We start from the raw sequence: 17,250 nt of genomic DNA, 5'->3' as shown, positions 1-17,250 counted from the left end.
TTCAGGATTTCTTTCCCTTCGGTGACTGAAGAGGCTGTGGAAGGCCCAAATTTCCAGCTGGAGGTGTAGCTTTAAGGCCTGTGAGCCTGGGGGGGCCGCTGTGCGCTCCGCGCTCTGCTCCCCAGGCCTGCCGCCGCCATCGGCGCTGCGCTGCGCGGCCTGCACGGGGCGGCCCGGGCCCCGGCGCCCGCCTCCCTCGGCTCCCCTCAGCGCTCCCGGCCAGGGGGACCGGCGATCGGCGGTCCCGGGGGATCGGCGGCGGCGCCGGTACGTGAGGGGCCCGGGGGGACCGGGGCTGGGGGCGGCGGGGCCGTGAGGAGAAGGGCCCGGGCGGGCGGCGGCGGGTGACGCGCGGGCAGCGCGTGGCGCCTGTGAGGGGAGCTGAGGGGGCGGGCAGCGGGAGCTGGCGGGGCTGCCGTCGGGTCTGGCCCTTCACCTTTCGTCTTCGTTGTGTTTGGTGTCTGAGAAAGCCTTGCGTTTAGCTGCGTGTTTGTTTTCTTAAAGGCATGTCCGAGGGTTGCGGATGGGTGATGCAAAGCCGAGAGAAGTCTCTTTTCCCTTTCAAGCACTGCAGGGTAAAGAAGCATGAGCTGAGCGAAGCTGCCGGCGCCGTGTCAGCGCCCTGAAGTGCCACCATGTCAGAAGCTGGGTCCTCAGAAAGTAAGAGAGCCCGAGTAAGCTTGTCACTGAGCAAAAAGAAGACAAAAAAAGAAACAGCAAAGAAAGTGGAAATTAAAGGCACGCCACCTCTACGTTCAGAATCCTCCTCTATTATTTCATTTTTTAACAATGTGCCCCCTGCAAAAATCACCTGTCCCATGTGTGGGCAAATGGTACCAAGATACGGAATAAATGAGCACATAGATGCCATGTGTCCAGGCAGCCAGGGCGAGCTGCGTGGTGTTGATTCAACACTGAGCTCTGCTAAGAGCGAGGGTCCTCCCGGTACAAATGTGGACAATAATTCCAGCCCATACTTCTCAAAAAACCTCTCAAATCTAAGCCCGAGTCCTTCCAAAAGCAGTGCGTTGAAAACAGAAGGGAGTGCGGCACAACAGATTAGCCCTTATTTTAGCAACAATAGTTCAGACTGTAGCGTTCACAGTGAACCAAGGGATCACCCAGTTAAAGTCGTCTCTTTGGGAAGCTTGTCATCTAAACTGTCCAGAAGACGTTGCGTCCAGGGAGGAAAACAGGTAGTATATAAAGAGATCGGCTCTTCACCTCCAGCTGTTCACAGTATGTGCAAAAGTGCTGTAACACTGGATGATGCTGATGATGAGATTTTTTCTGGGCATAGTTCTCAGAAAGAAAATGAGCTTGCTCAGGGAGATCATGAGGAACAAAATCCTTCAAAAAAGGAATCTGAATTTCAAGAAGAAATAAACAAATGTAGTAGGGAAGACCTTGTGGATGTTGTTCAGGTATCGCCACCAGCTGTTAACAGCAAGAGATTACCATTTGGTACAAGGAACACCAAAACAGAAAGTAGATCTGAAGGTGTGATGATTAATCCTGATAACTGTGAAACACATTTAGCCATTTATACTTCAGCAGAGCCGATCAGTAGTTTGAAGGTAAAGACTCAGCTTCATGCTCAACTTACTCCGTCTTCCAAAATGGAAGTGAACTGCAGTGCACAAAATTGCTCTGGAAAGGGTGATGTACAGGTACTTCCTGTGGAAGTTCATGAACACTTTAAGGATGACGTTAATCATAATTTTTCAGAAACTGTGCAAAAGGTGGAGTTTCAAAATTCCACTGGTGACATTGTAGACAAAATAAATGAGGTTATCTCTGTTCCGAACGCTCCTGGTCAACCATATTACCTCCAGAATTTTTTAGTGGTGTTGCGAGCAGTCTTGGAGAATGAAGATGATGTGAGACTATTTGATGATCAAGATATGAACGTTATTACTAAGTTCTGCCAATTATCAGGTATCCTTCTATTTTTACATTCCCATGCTGTCTCTTGTAGAGAGAGCTTACATAGTTTTTGTAAGTGAAGAGTACTATACCAGTGGGCAGGTCAGCTTGTTAAACTGCTTCATGGAAGAAACTCCTTTTTCTCAGGAGGTGTATCCCTTCAGTAGCTTCTTGTAGGTAAATTTTCGTAATGCTGCTTTAAGGGAAGGTAGCAATAAATAATAGAGATTGCATGAAATAAGGAGAGAATTAAAAATATATGATTGTGGTTATTTCTGTAGCTTAACTAGATAAATGCATGTTTTTTAGAATCTCAAGTCAGCTTGCTTCTGCGTTTAAACATCAATCCACAAAAAAAAACATCAGTTAATACCAAGCTTTTTATGGTTAATACATATGAAGATTCTGCAGAATGGGGTTACGAAGAGGCGTGTGCTATACACATAGATCTCAAAATAATAGGTCTGAAACTATTCGGAAACCTAAGTTCTAAACGTCGGCATTTTCTGCAGTGATCACAATTAAGTTCTCACAGATTATATTGTATCGATTACACGCACTAACACTAAACACAAAAACTAATGCTAATATGTTGCTTATGTTAGGGTAGTTAAAATAGGAGTATGTAAAGAATGGAATAAAAGCAACAAAACTTCTTATTGGCTCCTTTACATTCAAAGGAGATATGGGGATAAGCTTACAGTTAGGTAGCTAGTGGATGTGGGCTTCAGCTACTTCAACCAATACTAAAAGAAAAATTTAGGATACAGCTTTCTTTATTTCTACACCCCCTTCTCTTGATCAGTAATTGTACACTTGTTTCTCTTTCAGTGAGTTCAGGGTTCCTCTCTCACAGGAGTTCAGAATACAGAAAAAAAGTTATTGCAGGGTAGAGCTGACAAATCCATGTCTGCACTGACTGCTACAGTCACAAATAAAACAATCTCTCTTTGCAGGGTAGGAAAAACAATGATTCAGCTACGAGACATGGTCGGATACTATTAAGTCAATAGATAATGAGTTCTGGACAAGTGATGGATGTCTTTACCTTCAAGAAATCTTGGACAGAATACTTTAAAAGTTCAGGTAGATGAGACATCTGTTCCAGATTAGTAGTGTCTACTGAAGCAAGTATTGCCTCTCAGTTAAAACAAGAAAAAGTACACATACTGTGTACTGTTCAGCCTGGAGAAGAGGAGGCTGAGGGGGGACCTCATCACAGTCTACAACTTCCTTGTGAGGGGGAGTGGAGATGCAGGTGACCTGTTCTCTGTTATCACCAGTGACAGGACCCATGGGAACGGTGTCAAGCTGAGGCAGGGGAGGTTTAGGCTGGACATCAGGAAGAGGTTCTTCACCGAGAGGGTGGTCGCACACTGGAACAGGCTCCCCAGGGACATAGTCACTGCACCAAGCCTGTCTGAATTTAAGAAGGGATTGGACTGTGCACTTAGGCACATGGACTAAACTTTTGGGCAGACCTGTGCGGTGCCAGGAGTTGGACTCGATGATCCTTATGGGTCCTTTCTAACTCGGGATATTCTATGATTCTATGATGTCTTCCCTGACAAAAATCAAATCAACAGGAGTTTTATTCTTGTCTTCAATAAATATATTTTTTGTTTGAATATCATTGATAAAAAAAGAATCCAAAGACTACTACACTGAGAAGTGTTCTGTGATTCTGAAATCACTCCATCAAACTACAGCTTCTTTTGCTTCCTAAGCATTAAATGGTTGCTTATTGCTTGAGTATTAAAGAAAGCAAAAAGACCTATTTAAAGTCACACTGTGCAGAGTTATAAATAAAATAAAGTTGTCATTTCCTAAAAAGTATTTTTAAGAAATAGGGTAATTTTTAAGTATTAAGTATTTTAAGTATTAAGTATTTTAAGTATTTTTAAGAAAAAGGGTAAGTGTGTCCAAAGTAAATTTTAGCGATGTTTGCTACCTGAAAACAAAACTTAAGGATTCTAATGAGCAATGATTACTTTGAAAGGTGGGTTCTGTTGTTTTTTTTTTTTACCAAGTCTGTCTATAAAGCACAGGCAGATTTAAAAAGTGTTTTACAGGATATCTGCATCACAGTAATTTTTGTAGGTAAGGTAGTGAGTATGCATAGCACTGTGTTTTAGAATTTAATGTTTTTGCTTTCTTTCATTGTTCTAAATAATATTTGCAGTTGGTGGGCAGAAGTTATATGTGAGACTTTTTCAACGCAAGCTGAACTGGTTAAAAGTGAACAAAATAGAGTATGGAGAGATAAGTCTGGATTTGTCACCAATAATTGAAGAACTGGTTGAAGCCAGATTTCTGCAGACAGGTATGGCCTGCATGAATATGTATTAAAAGTATTATAAATAAAACGTACTGGGGCCTGTTAGCATTTAATGTACTGTGTGCTTGGCTGTTCATTGAGAAGAGAATTAGAGGAGCAGAATAACTCCAGGCTTCGGGTTGATGAGTCCCGTGTTATGTTACTTCAATAGTAGAAGCTGTTGGAGCAAAGTGTGTAACAGGGAGAGCAGAACAAATGTCAGTGCCACTGATGCAGCAGTCAGCCTTACTTGCCCTCATCAGCCCCATCTCAGGCCGTGACCTGTGAGCTGTCTTGCCAGGTGAACCTGCCTTCAGCTCTGTCCCTGGCATGCTTTGGGAGATGGCCCTCCAACCAATGTTGCCAGTTGTTTCCAGTCTTGCCTCTGGCCACGTGCTGTGGATGGGTCTCAGACCTAAGCTGTAGGCTTGTCTCTAGGTCTGGCTCATCTCTTAAATGGACCCTGGACCTGATTCATCACCTTGCCTTTTCTAGGGCTGCCTGTAGGCTCCGCTGTCAGGACTTTTGATCCACCTTTCTCTTTGCTTACAGTGGGACTGCACCAGGGGTGGTGAAGACACTGCCTGTGCTGTGCTCACCTCTGACTCCTGGCTCATTCCCCCCTGTGGAGCAGCTGGTCTCTGGCAGTACATTTTTTTTGACTTGTGAAGTTTCAGTCATCAAGAAGAGGGAAGTTTTTCTTGAGCAGCCGTTCTTGTAACTCAGCAAAATTTCTTTGTATTTGCTTTTTCTTTGAAGCTACAAAGGGATTACTTCTGATTATTCCATTCCTTCAGACTGGACCTTTGAAGATAATGAATTTCAAGCTGGACCAGCTAGCATCAATAATATACTTGAAAGAATCTGAATCATTAGATTAGTACTAGGTTATATGAATGTATTAATCTTTGAACTGTTGATTGAATGTGTACATATAGCACATAATGAATGTATGTGGATTATTTTACTTTTAGAATCTGAACTGGAAGACCTGGGTGAAGGGCTGGATTTACTTTCAGCTCCTGAGCTAAAAACATTAGCAAAGATCTTTCACTTGCCAAACCCAAACGGTCAGAAACAGCAACTTGTGGATGATTTTCAGAGATTGGCAAAACAACGTTCAGTCTTCAGCAGGAGTCAGGCTGGTATTGGGACAGTGATTTTAAAAAGGTACCTCTTAAGCTGTTTAACTCTACAGTTAAGTTTTCCAGGTGAATGTAAGTTATGCTTTGAAAGACTCAACATGTCTTTTGAAGAGAGGAATGCATTTAGTAAATAAAAATACAAAGAGTTGTTTAGCCATATAAACTTTGGGAACATACTGCTCCTTTCTGTAGTTGACAGCTGAAATACTAGTTGCCCCCTAAGACCAGAGAATTTCTTGTTTAAATCTTTGCTGCTCTGTGGAGAAGCAGCAAAAATCTTGTCTTGTATGAAAGGGCTTGATGAAGTCCCCAAACCAAGGATTTCAAACTGTGATCTGTAAACATTGCCCTACCAGCTAACTACATCTTGTTTCATGTTGGTACAGCCCGGCATAGCAACAGAAGTAGTTGCACCCAAAGGGCAGTCAGTTCCAATTCTATTCTACTTGTGGATGGTCCTTACACTTTTTGTTAATTAATGCGATTCCTTGGCTTTTCACGATAGATTATGTGCATTATATGGTTTCTCAAGCTGCTTCTTTCAGGGAAAATCTGAGAGAGTGGCTGGGCACTGGAATAGGCTTCCCAGCAAGCCTGCCGAAATTCAAGAAGTGTTTGGACACAGCTGTCAGACCTATCGTGTGATATTTGGGTGGTCCTGTGTGGAGCCAGGAGTTGGATTTGATGATCCGTGTGGGTCCCTTCCAACTTGGGATGTTCTATGACTATGAAAATTAAGTTTATGCAGTAAATGGTGTGAACATGAAAAAAACCTCATACTTCATTCATGATATTTGAATTTTATAACTGATGGGAAAAACTAATTGTATAATCATTTTATTTGTCCTTACAGGGCAAAGGATCTAGCTGGAAGATCTGTCAGGGTCTGTAAAGGCCCTCGGGCTGTCTTTTCTCGAATCCTGCTGCTATTTTCACTTTCTGAGTCAATAGAGGATGAAGAAGCTGGTAGTGCTGGTCAAAGTCAGCTCTCCACAGTCCTTATGGTAAACATGGGGCGTATGGTATTCCCCAGTTACACTGTAAATAGGAAAACACAAATCTTCCAGGACAGAGAAGATCTTATCAGGTACAGGAAGCTTTGGCAGTTTGGAAATCTGTTTTCTTCTAGAAAAGCTTTACTGCAGTACTTGTATAGGCAAAAAAGATACTCATCATGTAGAACTACAGATGTGAATAGGTAGAAGTGCACTTTTGCAGTGATTTAAGATGCAGTTTTGTGTCCAAGTAAGATTTGTTGCTCACAATGGCTTCTATTTTGAACTAAAATAGCATATTCATTTGCTTGATGATCATCTGCTGATGCAAGTTGCTTCTTACATTGCTGTGATTATTAGAATGGAACCTAACAAAACCAAAAATATGTTCTCCAGTTTATAAATACTTTTAAATGAAGTATATCCTGCTAGTATAAACTTTGCTGATCCTACAAGATTAAGAATAAAGTTGGCTGCATGGTTCTATGTCCTTTGGAGACTGGAAGGGAGTTTTTAGAAAGTACTGTATGGAGGAACTGATTTATTTTAACTATAAATGCTTCTTGATCCTAAAGCAGTGATTACATGCTTTTCCCATAGGTATGCAACTGCTGCTCATCTGTCAAATGATATAGCCACTGCAGTGGTAAATGGGAACTTGGAAGAAGCTAATCATCTCTATATGTGTGCGAAAGAAACGTGGAATAAACTGAAAAAGCACCCCTCTTTGAGGTAGTAAACTGGAAACGAGCACAATGTTCATAAGTGACTACTAAGTGCATCATCTTACTTTTGGTACTGTTCCTTTTGAGAGAGGCTTACAGACTTGTGATATTATTCAAGCCTGATAAATTTAGAAACTTTCATGTTCTTGAAAGCTTTGAACTTCCTGGTTGTTTGTTTAGCTTTTAAGTGATATCTGTGAAAAAGCCTTTTTTCTAAAGCCTTGGGAATGAATTGGTAGGCATGGATAAAGCACTAAGACACTTCTGTTCTACATGCCAATGCAGGAGAACAAGAGCCTTATTTTTCCCTCATCATAGTTTGTTTTTATGGCTTTTAGACAAATAGGAATCAGCAGAATTTAAAATTCACTGTGAACAAAAGAATGTTGCAAAGGTTATGGGAAAACAGAGTGGGTTATTCATCTGTTGAAAATTCCAATTGTGTGTCATTCAGGAAACACCACTGAAGATCTGAGAACTGAAGTAATGTGTACGGTTTTTGAAGCGTCCTTCACTGTTTTTTGTGTTAATTATTTTGTTCTTTGGTTTAATGATGCACTGAAAGTTAAAGTGTTAAGTTTGACATTATATTCATTGTCATGGCAACTGATTTAAAATAATATTAACGGAGGGTTGTGTGGCATTCTAGTCCATTTCACACTGAAAGCAGTGGAAAAACCTATTTAAATTTCAGTAATTTTTCGAAACATAGAGGTGCCTACCCCAAAGGCATTAATCTTCTTTTAGGGCAGGAAATGCTTGTTCCAGTCTTTTCCTTTTGTTCAGCTGAGTTTCTGAAGTTTGACTTATGAGAACAAGTTACCAGTTAGGAACCACAACGTAGTAATTTAATGCTTTGCATCTGATGCAGAACCTAATTCTTTTATTGAAAACCAACATCTTGAATATCTTCTTTCAACCAATTTCTTGAAACCAAATAATGTTGCACAAATGCAGCTTACAATTGCTGCTTCAGCTATAATGGTTATCTTTGGATTTTTGACTTGCAGAACCCAATTCATATATAAGGCATTGCATGTTTTAAATGCTTTGATTCTAAGCATTCTTAGTAAGATAATTTTAAAGAATTTAAATTGCCATCATTAAATGAATCTCCTGAGCTGTTCTTACCTTTCAGCTATCACAGAGTTCTACCTGAGTACCTGCGACGTTTCACAGTTGGCTGGGTATATACAAGAATACTTTCTCAAGGTGTTGAAATTTTGCAGAGACTTCACATGTACAAGGTAAGGTGAGGTGGTAAGGTGAACAGGAAAACATTTTTAATGTAGCTTTATGTATAATTGTATTTCTGATGTGGCTGGAAAATGGTGATGTTTCCCATGACTTGCTACAGTTCTCTTAACAGATTACTTTTAAGTATAAAGTGTCTTTTTTTTTTCTTTCTATATGTTTTAGAAGATTTTAAAGGAAACCTCATGTTTTTAGATTGTGTTGATATATGCTTATGCTTTGCCATGTGTAATATGCCTTTAAAAGCGAAAATCTTGGAAGAAAAGTCTTTTGTGCGATCTCCTGCCTCTTCACCTGAGGACCTAACATCTCCAAAGTCCTCTGACTTTTATGTTAAAGAAAGACATATTATTCTGAGAAAGACTGCCTCTGCAGAAAAGGAACAAGTAAAGTTCAGGCCTTTTTCGTATACAACAAGGAAGACAAAAAGGACAAAAATATTTTATTTTTACAGCTAAGCTTTAAGCTTACATAAAAGTATCTCTTTTTATCTTAGAGTTCCTAAGACATACACAGACAACTGAATACTTATGGTGCTGGAGTAAAAATAGGGTTTGAATTGTGCAAAGTTTTTACAGTACCAGCAATTAGAAGGGGAAATTATAAGCAATTTATATAATGGAATTTAAACTTTGTTTTCTAACTCAGTTAATAAAAATACATCCCTGTCGCTACAGGAAGCGGTGAAGGAGCTGCAGACTCTTTTGTCTCAGGATGTGTATTGTACTGACAGCAGAGGGCGGTGGTGGGACCGTCTGGCTCTGAATTTACATCAGCACTTGAAAAACACTAAGAAGGTATTTGTCGTCACAATTGCATGCTGTGTGGCTGGAAACACTACAGGCATTGTCTGAAAACATTTTTTAAAATACATATTACTTCATGAAAAGAACATCTAGGTAGGCTCTTCTAAAAATGCATATGTTGGTAGGAATCCCAAGGTCGGGGAACCACTTTCTCCTAAGAAATAGAATGAATTCTGCATATTGAGTGTCATATTGAGTGTAATAAGGTCAACTATCCTTGGTTGACCTGCTTTTTTGTGTTGTGTAGAAGAACACAACACAAGGCTTGAGGGATTGTATAGAGTTACCAATCAGCAACATCCTCTTCTGTTCTTCCTTATAAATATGCCTGATATCTGAGAAGCAGAGAAATTATGTGCAGTAAATGCTTCTGCTTCTGAACCCAAGTCATGAAGAAGCCATATCTGGAATAAAGAAGGAAAACAGCAGGTGGTAGTTGTATCAGCTGTTTGTCTGAAGAATTGTAAATACAGGAAGATGATGTCCATTTTTCTTGTCTGTTACATACAATGCAGAAATAATGTTAGTGACTGAAACTGTAGGACAATTTACGCAAAGTGGGACAGGGAGACTGAAAATCAACTTTTATCTCATAATTAAGAAAGCCAATGTAATTAAACACGCCTAAGATACATGACTAATTTGGCAGTGAAAAATTGTGAAGAAAAAAAAAAAAAAAGATTTAAGTCCAGGAACAGTACCAGTTTAGAGTTACTTAAAATAAGCTGAGAATAACTTTTTTTTTTTTCTTGCTGTTGCTTACTTGCCTGAGCAAGGCTATTGAGAATTGGCATTAAATGCTTGTACTTTCTGTTGTACTTTCTGTTGTATTTAATTCTGTAACTCTGTTAATAGGAAATAATACCATAGGCTGTCTAGTGCCTGCAGCATCTCTTCTGCGTCTTGTAGCTTAACATCAGGCTATTTCTAGATTTTGAATTGGAAGTTGTACAAAGGAAGAGTCTCAGTCATTTATAAATTAGGACAAAATGCCTTTCCAAGTCACAGAAAGACAGTACGTCACAACTGTAATTTGAATAATTATTTTTTTAATTCTAGAATTAGCCTTGGATCTTCATCAGTGCATGTCGTGCATCGGTCTAAAAGTTGCTCTGCATGTGCATTCTTGTACAAATGATCTAGTCCTTCTGTTTCCATTTTAAGTATGAAGAAACAGGCTTAAAAGTATTAAGCGTATATGCCTTAGAGCTAACTTTTTTCTAGTCACTTAGATTTTACACTCAGTCTTATATTGATCAGTACAAATGGATAGTAATTCCTTTTTTACATACCAGTGCAATCAAAATTTTAATCCAGAAGAATTCCGATGCAAAATAATAGCCAGAACTTCATTACACATATAAGAAAGGCAGCCCTGTTTATGTGCTAGCTTTTTGCATTCACATTTTTGTGCTCTTTAAATCAATTAGTTCTGGTAAGAATAGAAGGATTTGCATAGGTCTAGCTAAATTACTGCTCATTATCTTGATCTTTACTAGGCCATTGACTGTATTCGAAATGGACTGGCAGACCCATTTGTACGTACTGGGCATCGTCTCTCTCTCTACCAGCGGGCCCTTCGCATCAGAGACTCGCCAAGCTGCAGGCAGTTCAGATGCCTGTTGCATGATCTGCCAGTCATAACTGTGGAGGATGTGACTCATGTAAGTAAAGATGCCAGGAGCTTCTGAGATACACGATCTCATGAAGCCTTTATCATTTTGACAAGAAGTAATCTGGGAAACTGTCAGTATGTGCTATTCACCAAACTCTGGCTTCTTCTCTAGGAAAGTGAAGGCAAATGTGTTTCTAAAACAAAAACCTCATGTACAAACTCATTTGTGCAAATCTGTTTATATCTAAACCCCACTAATTAATACCAGTAACACCCTCGGAACTTTTCTGTCAGAAGAGCCTGAGCAAGTCTGTGCATTGCTTCTGATGTCTTCAGGCATTCTGTGTGTAAGAAAAAGTAGTAGGATGATATGAGCATTAGACTAATGGCACAAGAAAAAGCAAGGGTTTCTTTTACAATCTTTTGGAGTTATACACTCTAAATATACCCTATGAAACTGTGAAATATAGTGCACTTGCATCATATTGGAATGCCTTTTTTTTCTTTTTTCTTTTTTTTTTTTTAAACGCATTCTTTTCCATACTTTTGCAGAGAGATTTGTATGTGGGCAAAGTCAGAGCAGAGCCTTGTTCTCTCTCATCCCTGTCACTGCATACCTCACTACAGCCCTTCTTTTTTCAGGCCAGAATCTGTCTCTTTAGTTGTCCGTACTCTTTCGTCTTGGTCTCACATATGGAAATACTAACATTCCATTCTGCTCAGCATTTTTATGAGATTTTTTTTTTTCTGAATAATTTGCCAGTTTAGAAAAGCTGATTTGCCATTGAGAAAATCTTTTAACAGGATGGTTCCAAGGGAATGGCCAGCTAAATTTTAGTCACTTGATTTTTGGAAGCAGTCAGGTTTTGGTTTAAGAAAACTGATAAGAAGATCTGTATTTTTAGGAGGGCTTTGGATATCTAGGCTAAAGTTTTTTTAAATGAGATACTAGGAAGTAACTAGTTGTTTTAATATGTTCAGGTTACAATCAAAGGAAAGATGTGTCCTCAAATGGGACTGGGAAAATCTGTATTTCTAATGGAGGATGTCGGTGATGAAGAAGGAGGCAAAGACTTCAGTGTATCCACAGTCATGTGCTCAGTTGAGGAGCTTGCGTTAACTCATTACAGGAAGAATGGATATGATCAGGGTAATGTTAACTTTTTTTTTTTTAATATAAAGTAAGATAACTATTGGAGCAAAGAGTTACTAAGCAGTAACTCTAATTTACTAAGTAACTAGAGTTACTAAGTACTTAGTAACTCTAATTTACTAAGCAGTTTAGTTAATTAAATAGACCAGTTTTCAGTCTGATTCTATTTTGCAGAATGCTCTAATAAGTATTTTCCAGCTGACCTTCTTCCTGGCCTTTAATGATTTGCTGCCTTCAAGTACGAAAGGCAGTTTTGTAATGTATTAAGAAAAAAAAATGTTTCTTCTTTCACTCCTTAGAAAAATGCTTATTTTGTTTTTCTTATCAGTGAACAACTATACGTTTGTTAGGGGCAAACTAGCACTGACCATCAAGTGAGTGTCATTAAGGAAGATACATACTTTACAGGAAAGGTAAATAGATGTCCAGTGATCTTTGGTACTAGATGAACCTGAGAACAGGATGTACTATAGCAAGACACTCAGCAACTGCTTGTTTATATATATGAACATAATGAAACATTTTTTTACTCAGCATATATATTTACATGTTCATGTAAATGACATCTAAAATTATCTGTGTTGTATGTATACATATGTAGCTATATTCACAGTATGCATTTAAATGATACATATATATATTGTATATGTAGAATATACATGTATAATATATATACGTATATTTATATATATGTATATATAATATACATATATAATAACACAAATGTTGCACTATACAACATATAATCATATATATGTGATAGATATAATACATATCACGTAATATATATTACATACTATATACTATAATACATTCTATTTTACTATACTGCAGTATCAATATTATACTAAAAAAGATATTACTTAGCAACACATAATATATGTGATATATAATGTATGTTAACTAATTTATACAATGTATATGTAGTACACATATTTTATAGATATATAATAAATGGTATAATAGTATGGAGTTTATAAAATATTAATTCATACTAAATTCATATACTAAATCATTAACGTTAGAAAAGTAAGCCTTATTGTAACAGGGCATGGTCATTTAATCTTATCCTGTAAATGAAGGCCACTAGCCTGGAATGGAAGGCATTAGCAAGCTGTTTGAGTAATAAAGCATATTTATAACTTTTTGCTGCAATGTTAATATATACTAGCTTCAGTTGCCTATAAACCAGAACATAGCCTGTTCCTGTTTTGGATCATGCTGATTTAGCAGCTCTTCAGATGTAGTTGCTGTAGAAGTTTACGATGTTTCAATTTTTATGACTGAAATATTTGTGTTTGCTCTTAAGGTATTCATGGCGAAGGGTCAACATTTATTACACTGTATGGTATTCTAATGTGGGATATCGTTTACATGGATGACATACCTGATGTCTTCAGAAATTCCTATCAGGTACTTTTAAAAGTTGTTGTTGTTTGTTTTTTTTTTCTTAATTATTTCTTTACCCATATTGCTTTAGGATTTGTAGCTGTGTTAACAATCTTATTTGGATTCACATTTTATTCTGAGGGACTTTTCAGAAAGGTTTTGGCATTGCTTATTTTACACAGTTACGTGGGGCTTGTTGCTAAAGGGCTCCTCAGTAACTAACAACCATGTAAGACTGGATCGGCTGTCAGGTAGGGTAGGATACATCTGGTTAAATGCAGATGTCCGATATCTGAACTCACTGGCTGAAGGGTCCTTTAAGTGCAGGAACACTGCTATTCCGTAGGATATAGTTCATGTCATTTGAAGCTGACACATTCTGTTAAAAAGAGCCAATTTATTTTCAGTAACCTTTAAAGAGAAATCACATTGTAAAGCTCAAGTTTGTTTACCCCCCACCCCCATCCACTCAGCCCAAACATGTTCATGCTTTTGGGCTAACACTTTTTTTCTTTTTTTTTTAATAAATAAGCAAACAAAAATACACCCTCCATCCCCAGGAGCTCTGTCATGAAGCTTAATGATTACTGGTAAATTTGTGGCTTTTATATAGACGCTTTACAAATTACAGATACAAACGCTTTTAATAATTCCAACTAGAAAACTTGATCTTGTAGTGATGTTTGCTAAGAAAACTCCAACGCGCTGTAATCTCAGATGTCATAGGACTGTAAAAAGGCCAAACATTTTTTCTTCTTTCTTCTACCTTAATCATTGCTTCTAATTGGAACCCTATCCAAGAGGTAGAACAGCTGGTGTGGTCCTCCTCCCTAAGCAGATGTATTATTTGTACTGTATGATGTTACAGATTTATATCAGTATAACTTAGCTTAGGCAGAAATTTCCTTGTATTTTAAAGGTGTGGCATGCATGTTTTTTTAATTATTATTGCTTTTTATTTTCTTTAGAAAAAAAACACCTTGCATGTGCTCTTGAGCTTGCTCATTACGAGCACATTTGTAGCTCATTTGCTTATTAGTTGTTGTTGTTAGCTACATTTTACTTATTAACACAGCAAAGCTATCACAAGGCTTAAAAGCTGAAGGCTCACACAGACAGTCCTACTCTGCATTTCCCAGGATTAGCTGTGGCAGCAGTTTGTGTAAGGAGGTCTGAAATTCGATATTCTCTAACTGCTCTGCATTTAAGCTTGAAAAGCTAGAACGGCACTCATCTACTTGCCTGCCATTTTTCCCCATGTTCAAAATCAAATAATAGCTTTAAGGACTTTTTATACTGTGATGTGTTCAGAGATCTCTGCTTTTAGGAGGCTTGATTGATATTCCCCTGTTTTACCACTGCTTTTTCCCCCTGCCCCTATCCTGTTTCACTGTAGCTGAGCAGTCTTGATCCTGATAACAAATTCTAACTCTAGTATTACTGCTTGGCACCTTAGAGAGCACTATTTTGTTTTTTGCTTATTAAAGGAACCTCTGACCAGGGTTCAAAACAAAAAACAAAACAGCATGTGCTATGTGGCCAGCGTTTGCTGCACTGACATCAACTGTTAAAATATATGCAGCTCTTCTCCTGCTTAATAGGGGCTTATGGAATGGGTATGGTTATGTTCAGTTGTCTCATTCTGAGTGACTTGGTAGCTCAGATGAAGAAAAGTGCAAAGTAGGGCACTGTCATTCTTGGAATCGCTGCTTTGCCAGCAGCTCCTCAGAGCTGTGTTTACCTTGTCATACAGACAGTCCCTCTGGATTTATACACTGACAGCTTCTACGAGAACAGGAGGGATGTCATTGAGGCCAGACTCCAGCAGCTTCATGCATCTTCCTCAGAGAAACTGGCAAAGTTGATTGCTGACATCTGGAGTACTCAGGAGGGAAAAGCAGCAGCACTGGTTAGCTGGGGACGTTTTGATTCCCTCCAACAAGTTCAGGTAAATAACTATTGTCGAGAGCAGGTGCTCTGCTTCATCAGGCTGCTAACTCACACACAGAGTCATGGTGTGCTCACAGTTTGTGCTGAGGCACGGAGTCAAGACTGGCTGGGGGGGGGGAATTGCATGGGGATTTCAGCACACTTCTTGCTAATCCCAGGTGCTGTTACGCTTTTCTGATATGGCCACGTCTCCTGCAACAGTAGTTGGGAACACAGAGGGGAAATTGCTGTAGATAACATCTAAATTGCTCATTATTGTGAGTAAGACACTGAGACTGGCCATAGAATATTCTTATGAGGACTGAGAAATGGCTGTACAAGAAATTAAAGAGGTCAACTGCCTAAATTTCTCTTCCAGAGCCTTGTCACTTGCCTTGGAGGAATGTTTCTGAGTGGTGTTTTTAGGCGACTTTCCAAAGATCTGCGCCATTGCAGAGGGGGACTGCCTGACCTGGTTGTGTGGAGTACTCACAGTAATCACTTTAAGGTATCGTGTGCAGCAAATAGTGACCGATTGCTTTGCTGTTATCACTTATTTTGGTGTGGGCTTAATGGGTGTAAGAACCAGCAAGAGGTGTCTCGGTATTGTTACAGAGTAGATCTTTTTGGTTAAATTTACTGTAAGGCAATTGTTTAGCAAGCGCTTAAGCAGCCATACAGATTCAGACTGTTGTTGGAAAGGAGCGCTCAAGTCACCACTTACACAAAAACTTGAATATGTGAGCTAACTACAGAACTCTCTCTACTACCAAAATTGAGTAAACAGTCATGGTTTGTGTCTTGCATCATAGTGAAATAGTTGCTAGAAGACTATTGCACATCTCAGCTGTTGAAGCATCTTGTTATGCATTTATAAACCACAGCTGAACAGCAGAAATCAGTTCTCTAAAACAGCTGACGTAGTGTGTTTTCAGTTGCTGTCAGTATAAGCTGGTACTGTGGTACTGGAGGTGAATGACAGACAAGGTTGTAGATGATCAGGCTTTGAATATGTGGTCTCTTCCTTCACCAGTGCCTCTGGCTGTGTTTTGGGGGTGATTGCTACATCAAATTTCATTCTTACACTTAGGGACCCGGGTTAATCACTTAGTGCCCACTGGTCAGATGTAGTGTAAATCTGTATTACTTGTGTTGCAAATAACAGCCATAAAATAATTCTTCATTAGTCTGTTGGAATGAATGATCTTTCAGTTCCTCCACATAAGGCACACTGTTAATCAATCATTTCTTTGCAGCTGGTGGAAGTGAAAGGTCCCAATGATCGCCTGTCCCCCAAGCAGATGATCTGGCTGAGTGAACTGAAGAAGCTGGGTGCTACAGTAGAAGTCTGCCATGTGCAAGCAGTTGGAGCTAAGAGTAAACGCCTCAGTTGACTAGAGATGTCTTGCTCACACGGGTAACTTGGGTGTTTTAAAGGAAATGGCACAACACACACTACTGGCTGCTGCTTGTTTAAAATATTGTCTTCTAAACTCTGGCTTCTTGGAGCACAAAACATTCTAAAGAATAGTTTGAAAAAACTTCATGATTTAACGTACATCACTTGTGTTCAGAAGAACATAGCCTCTTTTATACACAATTCATAATTTAATCTGTGAAAAGTAATCTTTGCCCAGTGAAGACAAACAGCTGCAGTCACATTTGTACCCATGAGAACACTCTCTACAATAAAAAATGTGGGGCATCAAGGTCTGATCGTTTCCATGTTGCCTTGGTAGCTTGAGCGTGTTCATTATGTTGTGCAGGTTTCATGCTCACCTCCTCTCCCAGGATGTCAGGACCAGCATGGGTCTCCAATTGTCCCTACTTCATATTCTGTATTCCAATTTCTCATTTTAATATAAAAAAGGTCAAAATGATAGCATAGAGTAAGGTATGTGTGTGTATAAGTGCTAATTTAATTTGCTGCTATAACTGAAAGGCTTGCTTAATCGTTCCTTGTGTCTCACACACACGTGTGATCTGCAATGTGTTA

At 39.1% G+C, this 17,250-nt stretch overlaps 1 protein-coding gene across 1 annotated transcript; it reads left to right on the top strand.

Moving 5' to 3' along the window:
- The first annotated feature begins 107 nt into the window (after positions 1–107).
- FAN1 (FANCD2 and FANCI associated nuclease 1) lies at positions 108–16,963 on the top strand. Its single transcript, XM_068696021.1, has 14 exons — positions 108–267; positions 505–1,938; positions 4,109–4,249; positions 5,218–5,413; positions 6,242–6,475; positions 6,984–7,115; positions 8,247–8,355; positions 9,040–9,159; positions 10,668–10,832; positions 11,765–11,933; positions 13,246–13,349; positions 15,079–15,273; positions 15,634–15,762; positions 16,511–16,963. The coding sequence occupies exons 2-14, from the start codon at positions 636–638 to the stop codon at positions 16,646–16,648; spliced, it is 3,135 nt and encodes a 1,044-aa protein (XP_068552122.1). The 5' UTR covers positions 108–267; positions 505–635; the 3' UTR covers positions 16,649–16,963.
- The last annotated feature ends 287 nt before the right edge of the window (positions 16,964–17,250 follow it).

This window comes from Anas acuta, chromosome 12 (genome assembly GCF_963932015.1).
Source record: "Anas acuta chromosome 12, bAnaAcu1.1, whole genome shotgun sequence".
Classification (NCBI taxonomy): Eukaryota; Metazoa; Chordata; class Aves; order Anseriformes; family Anatidae; genus Anas; species Anas acuta.
This window is presented reverse-complemented; position numbering and strand designations above follow the sequence as displayed.

Coding starts and splice junctions, on each gene's coding strand:
- FAN1 (XM_068696021.1), top strand. CDS start 636: ATGTCAGAAGCTGGGTCCTCAGAAAGTAAGAGAGCCCGAGTAAGCTTG. Junction 10,833..11,764: donor CTGTGGAGGATGTGACTCAT/GTAAGTAAAGAT, acceptor TAATATGTTCAG/GTTACAATCAAAGGAAAGAT. Junction 15,274..15,633: donor ATTCCCTCCAACAAGTTCAG/GTAAATAACTAT, acceptor TTTCTCTTCCAG/AGCCTTGTCACTTGCCTTGG.